We start from the raw sequence: 16575 nt of genomic DNA, 5'->3' as shown, positions 1-16575 counted from the left end.
GCTGGTAATATTAAGTCCAAAGTGGCTGTCTCTCTCGTTGGGTCCTGAACAAATTGGGTAAGTTAATTATCTTTAGTCATTGAGAGAAACTTGTTACCTTTATGAGATCTGCAGCTTTCGGCCTCCCAGTTTATACCCAGATAGTTAAAGTCCCCGATAATAATGACCTCATTGTGATTTGCTGCTTCATCTATTTGTTTCAGTAATAGATTTTCAGTAGCTTTTGTTATATTTGTTGATCTATAGAAAGCCCCTATGAGGATTTTACTCTTGTTTTTCCTTCCATGTATTTCTACGGATAAAGACTTCACACGTTCATCTCTCTCAGATATATCTTGCCATAATGAGGGCTTTAAACAGGATTTTACATAAGGACAAAGCGTCCCCTATATTGGTCCCAGTAGTAATAGCGTTCCCTATATTGGCCCCAGTAGTAACAGCATCTCCTATATAGGCACCAGTACTAATAGCGTCCCCTATATTGGTCCCAGTAGTAATAGCGTCCCCTATATTGGCCCCAGTAGTAATAGCGTCTCCTATATTGGCCCCAGTAGTAATAGCGTCCCCTATATTGGCCCCAGTAGTAATAGCGTCTCCTATATTGGCCTCAGTACTAATAGCGTCCCCTATATTGGTCCCAGTAGTAATAGCATCCCCTATATTGGTCCCAGTAGTAATAGCGTCCCCTATATTGGTCCCAATAGTAATAGCGTCCCCTATATTGATCTCAGTGGTAATAGCGTCCCCTATATTGATCTCAGTAGTAATAGTGTCCTCTATATTGGTTCCAGTAGAAAAAGTGTCCCCTATAAATGTTCCAGTAGTATTAGTGTCCCCTATAAAGGTTCCAGTAGGAATAGTGTCCCCCGTATTTGCCCCAGTAGTAATAGCTTTCCCTATTGCGGCCCCAGTGGTAATAGGCTCCCGCACTACGGCCTTAGTAGTAATAGGTTCCCCCATTGCCACCCTAATAGTGATAGCACCCTCCCATTGCCGCCCCATTAGTTATAGCGTCCCCCATTGCTGCCCTAGTAGTAATAGGGTCCCCCACTGCCGCCCCAATAGTGATAAGATCCCCCATTGTGGCCCCAGTAGTAATAGGGCCCTCCTTTGCTGCTATGCTCTTCAGATGCAGGGAGAGGAAGGGCTGAAATTACTTACTACACATAGCCTTCCCTGTTTTTGCTGCACCAGAAATATATCGCAGGCAGCAGAGATGGAAGGCTGTGAGAGTAGGAAGTTGCTTAACCCCTTCCTCTCCCTGAAGCTGGAGGTTTAGCAGTGTGGATTGCAATAAGGGCAATAGGGATGTCTCGGGCCCAGGGTGGTCACCCCAATTACCCCTATTATAATTCGCCATTGCCGGCCTTAGGTCCTGGATGTTCATTTCCTTAGTACAGCCTGTCTCGACACAGCTACAGCGGTGAGTAGAGTGGAGACCTAGACCCTCCATTGGAGCCATTGATAATCCAAGGGCTCCACAGAAAACACTTTGGGAAACCTTGGTCTAGAGGAAAGAAGCTTTCTACACCGACATAGAAGACGGTTCTTTAGGGCTCCCACACACTTGTTTTTTTAATGCTGCACTTTTTAACGCGAATGTCAATGGGACATTGTAATGTTAAAAACGCATCACACAAAAAAATCGCAAAGCACAAACTTGGGATGCGTTTTTAACATCAGAAAGTCCCATTGACAGTCGCGTTAAAAAAACACAATCGTGTGGGAGCCCTTACTGTAAGAGCAGTGAGACTGTGGAATTCTCTGCCTGAGGGGCCTAGACTCCTTTCTCGAGCATTACAAAGTTACATGTATATTCACTGATTACCTCAGAAGGATCGGTAATCCAGGGATTATTCTGATTGCCAGATTGGAATCAGGACATGAGGAAAATTGTCTTCTACCTTTTTGCCTTTCTCTGGATCAATATGGGGGGGGGGGGGGGGCAATATGCTGAACTAGATGGACAAATGTATTTTTTCAACTTTACGCACTGTGTTACTGTGTAACATTGTTAGACTCAAGAATGGCGTCAAGGCCCCTCTTGAACACTTTTAGCAAGTTCACCATCCCCACATCCTCAAGTAGAGACTTCCATAGTCACACAGCTCTTTATATTCAGATTTTTATTGAATACATGAAAACTAAAAAGAAACACGTATATCATTAAGCAGTGAACACAGGGCTGTTAAGCAAACCAGAATATGTTTTTTTTTTACTTTGAATTCCTCTAAATAGCTCTCTGCTTTCAAGCAGCTTCATGAGATAGTCACCCTAGAATCATTTTCCAACAGTCTTGAAGCAGTTCCAAGAGGTACTGAGTACTTTTGGCTGTTTTTACTTCACTCTGTGGTCCAACTCATCTCTAACCATCTCAATTGGGTTTAGGTCAGGTGATTGTGGGGACCATGCCATCTAATACAGCACTCCATCACTCTCTTTCTTGGTCAAAAAGCCTTTACATAACCTTGAGGTGTGTTTGGGGTCTTTACACCATTGACAAAGAAATAATAGCCCCAGTAAGCGCAAACAAGATAGGATGGCATGTCACTGCAGAATTCTGTAGTAGCCATGTAGGCTAAGTGTGCTTGGAGTTTTAAATAAATCACTAATAGTGTCACCACCACCACAACATCAAACCTCCTCCATGATCCACGGTGGAACCCACACATGTAGAAACCATCTGTTCACCTGTCGTGCATCTCCCAAAGACATGGCCCAACTAAAATCTCAAACTTTAACATTAAACCAAAGTACAGATTTCCACTTGTCTAATGTCCACTCCTTATGTTTATTGGCCCGAGCAAGTTTCTTCTTCTTGTTGATGTTCCTCAGTAGTGGTGTCATTACAGCAAGTCGATAAAGGCCTGATTTTCACAGTCTCCTCTCAACAGTTGATGCTGAGATATTTCTGGTATTTGATCTCTGTGAAGCTTTTACTGGGCTCTAATTTGAGGTGATGTTAATTTGTAGTTTCTGAAGCTGGTAGCCAAAATGCACTTCTCCTCTGCAGCAGAGGTAACTGTTGGTCTTTATTTCCTGGACAGGTTTTCATAAGAGCCAATTTCATCATAGTGTTTAATAGTTTTCATGACTGTACTTGAGGATACCATCAAAGTTCTTGAATTTTTCCAAATTGCCAGAGCTTCGTATCTTAAAATACTGATGGATTGTCATTTTTCTTTACTTACTTGAGTGGCTCTTGCCATAATGTGGATTAGAACAGAAGTTGAATAGGACTAAATAGTCTGAGTATCAACCCTACCTCTACACAACACAACCAAGGGTCTCAAACACATTAAGAAGGAGACAAACTCCACAAATTAACTATTGACAAGACATACCTGTTAAGTGAAAACCATTCCAGGTAACTACCTCATGAAGCTGTTTGAGAGAATGCCAAGAGTGTGCGCAAAGCTGTGATCAAAGCAAAAGGGGGCTATTTCAAAAAATCTAAAATATAAAACATATTCTGGTTTGTTAGACACTTTTTTTGCTACTTAAATCCATATGTGTTCCTTCATAGTTTTTAATGTCTTCAATAGGAATTTACCATGTAGAAAATAATTTAAAAAAAAAGAAAACATGGACCGAAAAGTTGCATCCAAACTTTTGACTGGTACTGTATCAAGAGTGTAAGTTTTTACACCTCTTCAGATGCTACAGTACTAACTGCTGAATTCTCCTCATCTTTCCTGTCTGTTGGGTGTTTTTGCTTCCTTGTTGTCTGGTCCTGATTTGAGTTGTAGTAGCTTTATTTGGACCACAAGCCGTGAAACTAAGAATCCTAAGAATTAAACATGTTCAGTGCTATTTTACATAAAGCATGACTTACCTCTGATGGATGCTTTCCATTTTTTGCATAAAACTCTTCTAGAACCGGTTTAACAGACGGTTTCCTTTTGTATTTTTCCCGAATGCCAAGCTTTCTGCTTAGGGGTAGTGCCACAAACCTAATAAAATGATTAATTTAAGGAAAATTACAGCACTAGTGAAATCCACAGTTCTGGTTAGGATTAGGGATGAGCGAACGTGTCCGTTACGGACACATCCGCACCCGGACACCGGCTTTGCCGAACACTGCAGTGTTCGCGCGTAAGTGTCCGGGTGCCGCCGGGGGGCGGGGAGATGCGCGGCGGCGCGGGCGGCAGTAGCGGGGAACAGGGGGGAGCCCTCTCTCTCTCCCTCTCCCCCCCACTCCCCGCCGCACCCCCCCGCGCTGCCACGGCGGCCCCCGAACTTTTTCGCCCGAACACTGAAGTGTTCGCAAAGTTCGGTGTTCGGGCGAAAAAGGGGCGGAGCCGAACGTGTTCGCTCATCTCTAGTTAGGATGCAAAATATCTATACCAAACCTTCTTAGATGTTTACAATGCAAAATAACCAAAACTCAAGGTTTCTTATTTCTACTGACTTCTATTCTCCTCCATTTGGGAAGATCATAAGACAGAGGAAGGATTATTCTGAGCTCAGAGATATATAATTTTCTTTAATTTCATTTAGTATTTGTTTGTAAAAAAAACTGTTTAAAGTGACCACCAAACTTCGGGATTAAAATTCTGTCCCAAGACCAGAGGGGCAGGGGAGTATATGACCTGCAGTTGTTTTTCTCTGCCATCCCTCCAATCCACCGGTTCTGGGTTTTGTTTTCAGCCATCCAAGATGGCCTACAATCTTCAGACTACCTAATCCCCACAGTGCATTGTGTTAGACTACTAATGCAGTATACTTGCTCTCTGGTGAGAGCCGCACTTGCCAATCAGACAGCCATGCATAGTGTGAATTACATAGTTAGAAAATTGCTGTAGCCATCTTGGATGGCTGAAAACAGGACCTGAAACAGGTGGATTAGAGGGGCAGCAATGAAGAACAATTGCAGGTAATATACTTCCCTGCTCAGGAAAAAGTATTATGTCCTGAAAACCAGAGGATCACTTTTGTCACCCCACAGACAATCAAATTACTAACAACAACCTGTCTGTGCTTAAGTGAGTGGGTTTGTGAGTGACTTACATGCTCCGCCCCTGTTCAAATGACGGTGATGTCATCAAAGGTCCTACATCCCCAGGGAGGGGTTACATGCTCCGCCCCTGATCACATGACGGTGACATCAGCACAAGTCCTGTACGCACACGGCTGCTGTCCGGCTAGGTGTTAGTTAGTATTCCATAGCAACTGAGGCTGCAGGGGGTTTGTAGTCCGCCCATAATCTGCACAAGGATGCAGGACCTTTGATGACATCACTGTCATGTGGTAAGGGGCAGAGCATGTAACTCCCTCACTGGCGATAAAGAACCTTTGATGATATCACAGTCATGTTGACAGGGGCGGAGCATGCAAGTCATTGAGTCGGAATGAGTATCACCATTATGTAATTAGGGGTGGAGCATGACAGGGATGTCATCACAGGTCCTTCATCTCCAGTGCTGTGCTGCTTCTGATCCCTGTTGTATGTAGCAGTGCTGTGTGTAACGTGCATTATGCCACCAGAAATACTACTATAATTTCCTAATAATTACTAGTCTCTCTTACATAAGAAGCAAAGTGGAAAAAGAGATAAGTATCAGGAAAAACCCTGTAAAGATATATTTTAAGAGCACTCTTTTGTCACTGCTTATATCAGACACTACTGGCTATGGGTTTCCAAGGTTCAGCCAAGTACACAATCCAAGGTCACTACGCAAAATGCCAAGCATTGGCTGGTATAGTGTAAAGCACCCCACCACTGGACTCTAGTGCAGTGGAAATTAGTTCTCTGGAGTGACGAATCACATTTTACTGCTTGGCAATTTGATGGCGGAATCTGGGCTTGGTGGACACACAGAACATGTTCTACTGAAATGCATAGTGCTTACTGAAAGTTTTAATAGAGAAGTGATAACGACTGCTTCTCAGATTTTGGGTTAGTCCCCTTATTTCTACAAAGAAATTTAGTACAATTGAATACTTCCAACTATATGGTTACAGAATGGTGATATGCAGTGAAAACACGGTTGAGGGCATAAGCCCTTACAGTTTTCCATCAGGATGTCCAACAAGCTAATGCAACTGTGATTTATTAAGGTGTCAACATACTTTTAGCCATATAATGTAAGTTGGATTCTTCTGTCGATACATCAAGAAATACTACTGACTTATACACTTCTGAGAGAAAGCCACAAGCCTGCTTCCACACGGGCTACAAAATCATGCAATTTTGTAGCAATGTGACAGTGCTACAAAATGCATGTATGAGAAGCCCAGGGTTTCCAATGGGTTCTTTCATATGAGCGTTGTTTTGCAGCCTGCGACATTGCTAGAATACAAAATCGCAGCATGCTCTGTATAGCCGTGATTTGCGAATTTTTTTTTGTAGTCCATGTTTCCCTATGGAGCCTTCCTATATGTTGCATTGCATCACACGTAATGAGAATCGCTTAAAATTTGTTCAAATGAGCAAATTTGAGCAATTATCATTAAGTGGAAATGCAAAAAATGTGTTCACTATATGTTCGCGGTTGTTTATTGCCGACTTTCAGTCAGTGAAAAAACAATCGGCGGATGGCTGGCTTCTTGTTGCGTGTACATAGTACATAGTAAGTGAAGTGCTTGAACGAGAAGCCTGCAATGTCTTTCAGTGTAAATGCTCTACAAGAATACTGATGACCTTGGTGGTGACGTCAGCGCTCGTGCACACATTTAAATGACTTCGGGCCCGTGTAAAAGGGCCATTACTCCATTATTTAAAGCAGGATTAAAATGACAACTTTGGAGAAGACAATCAATGTATCAGATTTAAGGCCCATTTAGACACAACGATTATCGCTCAAAATCCGTCTTTTGAGCGATAATCGTTGTGTGTAACTGCACTGACATCGTACAGTTTTCGTTGTCCAATCGCTCATCATCGTCTTTCAGCGTGCCGAAAGACAACGATGAGCCTTATCAGGGATTCACAGCAGGATACAGCTGATACTATTGTTTCAGCTGTATTCCGCTCCCTGATAACAGGCTGGGTATGAAGAACAGAGCGGTCCAGCTCTGCTCTCCATACCTGGCACGGAGCGCTCGGTTGTATAGCAGCCGGGTGCTCCGTGCAGAAAACATCTGGATGCAGAAGACAAGCGGGGAACCCCGCGCCCGGCTGTTATACAGCCGGGTGCTCTGTGCAGTAAACAGCTGGATACAGAAGGCAAGCGGGGACACCCCGCTTGTCTTCTGCATTCTCCGCTCCAAGCGCTCAGCTATATAACAGCCGGGCACTTGGAGCGGAGAACAGCTGGATGCAGAAGACAAGAGGGGACACCCTGCTTGTCTTCTGCATACTCTGCTCCGAGCGTGTCCGCGCTTGTCTTCTGTATCCTCCACTGGCAGCGCAAGGTGATCGTTCATCTTGAGTGATCATCTTGCGCTGTAAATAACACAATTATCGCTCAAAAGTCGCTTGAGCGACATCTTTTGAGCGATAATCATTGTGTCTAAATGGGCCTTAAGATTAGCAATGCTGCCATGTTAATTACCCATGTGACAGCTGTCTGGGGCCTTTGAAGAAGGGCTCGGTCAATTAGCACTGGGTACGAGCTACCAACAGGCTCAGCCCTCCTACATATCTAGAATTATTTTTAGCAGCTGCTTTCTAGTTCATGCTTATCAGTACTCGTTAGGCTCCAGAGGACTTCATGTGCCGCTGACTTTTTGATACGCATGGCCAGAAGTGGAAGAAACATCTCGGCAAAGATTAATATATTCAGCCAGCTATATACAGCTTCATAGAAATATTTACAAATGACTTTTTGGCTTATGGTCAATTTTTTTAAATCTAATCTTCACAGTCAAAAGCTCTATTAACACTAATATCACGTCTTTTGTTTGTAGCACAGCCATGGCAGCCAAGACGGATCCGTTTTCAGATGGTTACTGACAAACAGACTAATTGGGACCGTGAGGGGCTCCAGTATTTTTGGCAGCAAGAATAGTGCCACAGACTAAACCATTCCTGCAGTCAAAGAATTACAGGGGTTTTCCAGTTATAAACGATTGATGGCCTATCCTTAGAGTAGGTCATCAACAGTAGATCAGCAGGAATTCCCAACCAATTAGCTGTGTTCCTGGCAATGCCTTCATGCACTAAGCAGATTTCGGCAGGAAGCAGACAGCTACGTTCTCACTGCAGTGGCCAGGCATGATATTACAGGCAAAGATTCCTTTCACCTCGATGGGAATTTTACCTATAATACCAAGTCTGACCACTGCAGTGAGAACGTAGCTGTCTGCTTCTTGAAGAAATCAGCTCCGTGCATGATCAAACTGGTCTGGCAGTTGATTGTCGTCAGTCCTGAGCGGCAGATCTGTGCTGATCCACTATTGAAGACCTTCACTGAAGATAGGCCATCAATAGTTTACAACTGGACAACTCATTGAAGGAAAGGCCACTGGAACCTCTCAGAAACACTCCCAATGCAAATACGGTACAACTGAAAAATACAATTAGTACTCGCTTTTATCCTTGCTTTCAGTTTTTATCATCTTTAATTGCAACACAATTAAAGAGGACAAAGGACAGCTAGCAAGGGGCAGAGAGGGGGAGGGAGTTTAGTAGAGACTCTGCTAAACTTCTTCCCACCTCCCTTTTCTGGCAGCTCCCATAGGTGTCTATGGGATCGGCCGTATTTTGGCTGGAAAGAATAGGTCCAGAACTATCTTTCCCGGACGGCATAAAAACAGCTGTACCATATGCGCTATCTTTGCCGCTCGCCCTTTCTAACGCATGGGGAATATGCCCATCTGAACTGATGTATTGGAAACCAATGCATCAGATGGGTAGCGTATATCGGCTGGCCATGAAACCACGGACGATATACGCTTGTGTGAATGAAGCCTTAATTTCATCCATTCTGCCGCCCTTTATTTAACTATTGGTTCCCATGGATGACAGTTTTAGATCTCTCTCCCAGCAATCGACTTTTTTTATCACCAGCAATTTTGGACGGCTTTCTATTCATTCAAACCCCTCTTTTAATTCACCCGATGTAATTAATTCTAATTTTAATTCATTCTCTTCTTATTGTTATTTCAATGTCAATTGATCTTCTGCTAATCTTATGGGCTCTATGGTCAGCCTTCTCCAATTAATTTAGCTGCTTGAATCTCCGGTCTCTGTTATTAATTAGTTTATTTGTATCTACTTGTATCTCACATATTTATGTATTCTGCTTCAACTTCCCTCCCGTTAATTGGTTCTCTGAACCACTTGTATTCTGGGACGGTTTTGTCCTTTCTATAATTACAATTAGTCAATTAATTAAATTTTTTTTTTAGAGAGGAGCATTCTGAGAGGTAGGAACCCAACTTTCCCAGGTTGAGATTTACCACGTGGAATTAGCATTAGGACTAGAGATGAGCGAGTGTACTCGCTAAGGGTGCATTCACACGAACGTATATCGGCTCGGTTTTCACGCCGAGCCGATATACGTTGTCCTCATGTGCAGGGGGGGGGGGAGGCTGGAAGAGCCCAGGAGCAGGAACTGAGCTCCCGCCCCCTCTCTGCCTCCTCTGCACTATTTGCAATGAGAGGAGGCGGAACGGGGCGGGGCTAAGTTCCGGGAATTAGCCCCGCCCCCGTTCCGCCTCTCCCCATTGCAAATAGTGCACAGGGGTGGAGAGGAGGCAGAGAGGGGACGGGAGCTGAGTTTCTGCTCCTGGGTTCTTCCAGCCTCCCCCCCTGCACATGAGGACAACGTATATCGGCTCGGCGTGAAAACCGAGCCGATATACGTTCGTGTGAACGCACCCTAAGGCAAATTACTCAAGTGAGTATTGCCTTTTGCGAGTACCTGCCCGCTCGTCTCAAAAGATTCGGGTGCCGGCGGGGAGCGGGGAGCTGTGGGGGAGAGCGGGGAGGAACTGGGGGGGGGAGATCTCTCTCGCTCTCTCTCTTTCCCCCCTGCTCACTCCCGCAACTTACCGCTCACCCCCGCTGGCACCCAAATCTTTTGAGACGAGCGGGCAGGTACTCGCAAAAGGCATTACTCGGTCGAGTAATTTGCCTTAGCGAGTACGCTGGCTCATCTCTAATTAGGACCAATCTGAGCTTGGTCACCTGGATGTTGGCAGATGGACCAATGTAATTTGATCGAATTATATACCAAGAACCTTGCATTATTTAATGTGGTTAGAGTATTGATTATAGGCATATATACTTCTGACAGTAAATTTATTTGCTGTGCTGTTGCCATTTTTGGTTTCTGATCCTCATTCTGACGTCACCTGTGCTTTAACCTGCTGCTTTTAAATTCTGAGTTTGTTTGTAAGAGATTCATGAAGAGCCAGATGAAGATGCCAGTATGGTATTGGAATGCGCAGCCAATAAGTCCTTGTACTTTTATCCTGGGTCTCCTGTCTTTAGCGCGCCTGCTATTCCCTTCTTCTTCTGTCATGATCAAGGAGGTGTCCAGTCCGCTGGGAAGGCTGTTGCTTCCTTTTTATGTTTCCGCAGGTGGAGCTGTGTGAGGGCTTGTTTTTCGTAATGCAATGTATAATTCGTATTGGAACCAATTTGGGGAACATGTGACTTTTTTATTCAACTTTTTCTTGAAGGCGGAGTGACCAGAAAAGTGCAATTCTGCCATTGGATGTTTTTTCTCTAACAGAGTTATCCATGCAGGAATAATAATGTGATATTTTAATAATTTTAATTGGACCTTTACATACGTAACAATACACATTTTTAGATTTTTATTTTTCGATGCGATGACGAGAAAAAGGGTTATCTTTTTAACTTTTAATATTTTTACAATAATTTAAAAAAATCTCCATTTTAATTTTTTCATTAGGCCTCTTAGGAAACTTGAACTTGTAAACATTTAATTGCTTACACAGTATAATACAATACTATGGGATTGCATTATGCTGTATTTTAACCGGCTGCCATTAAAAACGTGGCATAGGCACATCCGTAATAGGCAAATGATCATGGCAGTCCTGGGGGCCTTCACAATGCCCCAGGCTGTCATGACACCCGGAAGGCACCCACACAATCTATCGGAGCACTTAAATTCCTTCTTTTAGAACGGAGAGGGGCAATTAAAGGGTTAACAGCTGCAATCAGAGTTATCTCTGATAGCAACCAATCACGCATAGGCTCCATACACACAGCGCTGCGGACAGCTACACACGTCCTAACTAGTGTTGCTTGTTTTGATCAACCAAATGATAAAATTATCCCCATTTTCGCCAAATACGATGGGGTAAGTCCGAACCGATTTTTAACTAAAATGGCAGCAAAATCAGATTTCCCATAGTGCCCGCTAGAGAGGCCATGCTCCATGTGCATGCTCTATTTTCCTGTGTATTTGCGCAGGGAATGAGCACATATTTAATCATACTAATTGACCATTTAAATGAATGGCAGCATGGTTGTGTGTTTTTTTGCACATGTAATAAGTACAGTAAAACACGTGCATGCACAAATACACCAAATACAAAATATTTTAGGCCCCGTCTTTGTCACTGCATTTCCCCACTCATTTTCTTTCTGCACCTATTCTAGCTATAATAGCATTTGTTATCTGGTTTGTGGAACGCTTGGGGGGTGGGGGAGGGGGTAATAAAATCACACCCACAAAACGAAGCCATTGATTTCAATGGTTTCATTCCCAAGAGTGTGTCTCTTACGGGAGAAATAATAGGCCTTGCCCTATCTTTTGCGCCAGCAATAGCGAGAGCTTGAAGTGAAAAAAAAAAGACTTGGGACTTCTTATTCTTTTAGTCATGCACAAATACGGTCCTCAGCAGCGAGCGTATTTGCGTATGCGCTCGTCTGTTGAAGCCCTTAAGATAACTCGTCATGGCAAGTTATCATAGAATCCTCCCATTGCTTCTAGTCTTTTCTTGTGCAAATGAGAATAGGGCTGATCCTTCTGCACTGTGACAGCCCCTCAGATATTTGTAGACAGCTATTAAATCTCCTCTCAGCCTTCTTTTTTGCAAGCTAAACATTCCCAGATCCTTTAACCGTTCCTCATAGGACATGATTTGCAGACCGCTTACCTTCTTGGTAACTCTTCTCTGAACTTGCTCCAGCTGGTTGATGTATTTTTTAAAGTGGGGTGCCCAGAACTGGACACAATATTCCAGATGAGGTCTGACTAATGAGGAGTAGAGGGGGATAATGACCTCATGTGGTCTAGACTCTATGCTTCTCTTAATACATCCCAGAATTGTGTTTTGCCTTTTTGGCTGCTACATCACATTGTTGACTCATGTTCAGTCTATGATCTATTAGTATACCCAAGTCTTTTTCACATGTGCTGCTGCTTAGCTCAATTCCTTCCATATAACACTGATGCATTATACCTATTAGTATAAAACTATCAGGCATCCAATTAGCTTCTTTACGTGGCAAGGCGTATTAGAAGTACAAAGATGGCAGAACTGGAGGTCTCCATTAGGCCCCCGCTGCCATGGAAATCCAATGGAACACTGTGTGTTGCTGGTGCTCCAATGTAGTGATGACAATAGTCTCCTTCTCTCTAACAGTGTAGATGCTGCTGTTATTACTGACCATGGCATCTAAACAGTTAAAATACCTGAACTCCAAGTTATCGCTGATCCATCATTAATTGACACTCACTGCAGAGGTTGCGGGTGAGGATCCTGCATCCACAGCCTCCAAGTTCCGTACACTTATAGAGTTGTGCACTACGGACAGAGGTTCCAACGCAGATGTGAAACCGCCCTTAATTGTCCTCTTTGTCAATTTTCATTTGCGCATTAAGTTTTATACAGTGATATCATCTCATTGCAGGCCAAATGAGCCACAACTTGTGTCTTGGGAACAACTTATTTGTAAAGAACTGGTAATAGTGAGGCGGAATACATAGTTTGCCAACTGTATAGAAACAGAGGCCACATTCTGGATAGGCTGCACACTGTCCTGTGGAGTGACTAGCTATAGTGCACAAGAATTACCATCTCCATAACTTCCATAATAATTTGTCACGTGTACAAAGGTGGATTTGGAAAAATTCATTGTGCCCAAAGGCTACGAAACATATTGTGCAGAGCAAGTGAACAATGCCAACATTGTAGAAAAAAAGTAATTAGTTAGGTTTCAATTCAGGATCACGTCTAGCCAGTTAAATATTTACATAGAGAGCACAGACAGCAACAAGCAGCACAAGAGTCAGTTTGCCGTGTATTTCCCTCGTAGAATTTGCAGTTTGCACTGACACCAGACGGATTCGATGTCACATGTCACTTATTTTTTTCATCGCTACAAATTTCCCAGGAAAGAACAATTTGCACCGATCCTATAGGGAAAAACACAGAAGTTATGCCGTACGCAATATATCCTACGCCTACCTGTAGGCAGCATTTACAGCCCGCATATACAACTAATCTGCATAGACAATGAAGCAGCTTACACTGTAATACCTTGAGACAGTCCTACCTCTCAAATAAAAATCTCAGAGCCGTGAGGATAAAAGCACATGGAACACCAAAAATGAGATCCCTAGGTTGTGGATAACGGACATCTTCAGTCTCCTTCATATCTTCCCAAGTTACTCCAGGAGGAAGCCAATATTCTTGTCGCCAAAGCCACTGGTTGAGCAGAGCGTCCATTCTGTGGCAATAAAAGACAAAAACAGCACTGAAATATTCTGCCCAGCTTAAGAGGTCTACATGTAAATAATCACCAAAATGCATCAACTGGGGATAGTTTATATTGGATCTGCACCCCTGCTATCACCATTTTCTACACCCACATATTAGTATAAAATCCTGCGCTCAACTGTTCCAATTCCCAATCATTGTTCTACAGACCTGTATAAAGGGTCAAGCATTGATTTGAAGGAATGCTGCCATCCAATAGGTGGCGCTGCAGAGGTATTGTTCCATCTTCCTTATTTGCATATAACCCAGAGAAGCATGAATGGCCTTATAAGTCTCCTTATTCACTTTCTTGCTGCTCTCTCCCTAAGGAGTGATGTTGCTCTCCCCGTCCAACTGTTCCCAAGTAACTACTTATAGTCCAGCCTTGTCTAATCTGTCTAGTCAGTGTCTCTTGCTCCTTCGTTTTCTGTTCCACTCTGTTTTCTAATCTTTCCTTGTTGGTTTCTGTCTACGTTGTGTTAATCCAATTGTCTGGGTTTGAATGCCAACCTGTTCTTGGGAATATGGTTTTAGGCAGGATCATTCATAGGTCCAATTTAGGACTGACTAGTAGCAGTGTGGTGTTAAGGGGCTGTGTCAGGGAGAGTCAAAAGGGATTGCACCAAAATTACACCAATGTACAAAAGTTACACTGCCCAACGATGATAGTTTCGGGCACAAAATTAGCGTATCCTTATGTATTTCCATCTGCTAAATTCAAAAATCACCATAAAACCAATGACCGATTAGCTCTTGCTTTGGAGATACAGTGACATGTTATTTTTAAGAGTTAACATTTTTATTTTGGGGGATTTTTTTTTTGGGGGGGGGGGGGGGTTGTCACACCTCTCAACTGACATAACACAACGTTCTCCATATGTTTTTAGGTTATAAACATAATAAATGTTGCTATGATTGAGTTTCATATTGTTTCTGTTTTTCTTTTTTTCAGAATTTCTGGTTTTGGAGTATGAAATTTGCCACGAAAATGTGTTAATTTAGTAATTTTTGTTACATTTATGGTGAAATAACATTTTTGTCACAGAAACACAATCTGACTAGAGATGAGCGAACGTACTCGGTAAGGTCGATTTCGCAATCGAGCACCGCGATTTTCGAGTACTTCACTACTCGGGTGAAAAGATTCGGGGGGCGCCGTGGGTGAGCGGGGGGTTGCAGAGGGGAGTGGGGGGGAGAGGGAGAGAGAGCTCCGCCCTGTTCCGCGCTGCTACCCCCCGCCTCCACCACGCCACGCCCCCCCCGGCGACCCCCGAATCTTTTCACCCGAGTAGTGAAGTACTCGAAAATCGCGGTGCTCAATTGCGAAATCGGCCTTACCGAGTACGTTCGCTCATCTCTGAATCTGACACCTCTTGTGAAGACTGCCTATCATCATTATTTTGGTATGAAGGTAGGGGACCAGGATAAGTTATGGGCTCCACATATATGTTGCAACTCTTGTTAAGTTAAACTACGAGAATGGCTGAAAAATAAAGAAACGATCTATGGCCTTTGCTGTGCCAATGGTTTGGCGAGAACCTACAAACCATACAGATGACTGCTATTTCTGCTTGACTCCGTCTATAAAGGCAGGATTGTCAATGAAGAAAATAGGAACAGTTCAATACCCCAATCTTCCATTTGCTATTCGACCTATTCCACATTCAGATAGTTTACCAGTTCCTACTCCACCCAACATTATGAGCTTGAAGTAGAAAATGAAGAAAGTGTGGAAAGAGAAGAACCCAACAAGCCTTCCACATTTCGCAACCCTGACTTTGAGGTAAAAGATGATACACCGCACAGACTGAGTCAAGCGGAGTTGAGTGATCTCATTCGGGACCTTGACTTGTCAAAGGAGAAGGCGGAACTTCTAGCGTCAAGACTACAGCAATGGAATCTTCTCCAACGTAATATCAGGGTCTCACAATACAGAAAATGTCAGAGGGATCTGCTTCCTTTTTTGAGAAGAAATCAATCTGGTTGTTTGCTGATAACTTAATGGCTTGATGAAATGTTTGAATTTGAACCATGATCCAACTGAATGGAGGCTATTCATAGACTCCTCCAAGCTTAGTTTGAAAGGTGTATTACTTCACAACGACAACTGTCTTCTTGCTAGTCCTGTTGGTCATGAAGTTCACATGAAGGAGACTTATGCAAACATGACAGCCCTTATCGACTCAATCAAATATGCTCAACACAAATGGGAAATCTGTGGTGATCTAAAAGTCATCGCTGTACTCCTAGGAATGCAACTGGGGTACACTAAATACTGTTGCTTTTTATGTATGTGGGACAGTAGGGATAGGAAATCACATTACATTCAAGTGGACTGGACTGCAAGAAGTCTTGACTCTATCGAGAAAACTGTCGTTGCCGAGCCTGTTGTGGACCCAAAAGATGTTCTTCTTCCACCCCTTCATACAAAAGCTGGGTTTAATGAAAAATGTTGTCAAAGGTATGAACCAGGAATGACAAGCATTTAAGTACTTAAGAGACAAATTTCGTAGATTGAGTGATGCAAAGGATAAGGAAGGTATTTTTGTTGGGCCACAAATTCGACGTTTAACCAAGTTTTGGAGGGAAAAGGAAAGAAAGCTTGTCAAGCCTTAAAGAGAGTTATTCATAGATTCTTAGGTAACAAAAGAGATGCTAACTACACTCAGTTGGTGACAGTACTTCTGGAAAAATACCATCAACTTGGATGCAATATGTCCCTTTAAAATCCACTTTCTACACTCCCACCTAAACTTTTTCACCCCTAGTTGTGGAGCTGTCAGTGATGAACACGGAGAAAGATTCCACCAGGATATTTCTGTAATGGAACAAAGATATCAGGGCCGTTGGAATGAAGCAATGCTTGCGGACTACTGATGGGCTGTATGTAGGCATGATCCGGAACTCACAAACCAAAAGAAAACAATCTCATGAAGTCACCACATG

At 43.2% G+C, this 16575-nt stretch overlaps 1 protein-coding gene across 3 annotated transcripts in view; it reads right to left on the bottom strand.

The window, feature by feature from the left end:
• LOC136573073 (ceramide synthase 4-like) overlaps positions 1 to 16575 on the bottom strand; it is a 91652-nt gene that overhangs the window by 54644 nt on the left and 20433 nt on the right. For 2 of the 3 annotated variants that reach the window (XM_066574227.1, XM_066574228.1), the window contains exons 2-3: positions 13427 to 13600; positions 3836 to 3953 (exon numbers count right to left, since the gene is read on the bottom strand). In XM_066574227.1, coding sequence (XP_066430324.1) covers positions 3836 to 3953; positions 13427 to 13599 — 291 coding nt within the window. In that variant the 5' untranslated portion in view covers position 13600. Of the gene's footprint in view, positions 1 to 3835; positions 3954 to 12607; positions 12873 to 13426; positions 13601 to 16575 lie in introns of those variants that run through there. The other variant, XM_066574229.1, reaches the window with a different exon arrangement.

Source organism: Eleutherodactylus coqui, chromosome 7 (assembly GCF_035609145.1).
Source record: "Eleutherodactylus coqui strain aEleCoq1 chromosome 7, aEleCoq1.hap1, whole genome shotgun sequence".
In the NCBI taxonomy this organism is placed as follows: Eukaryota; Metazoa; Chordata; class Amphibia; order Anura; family Eleutherodactylidae; genus Eleutherodactylus; species Eleutherodactylus coqui.
Note: the sequence above shows the minus strand (reverse complement) of the source record. Positions and strands in the feature narration are given on the sequence as shown.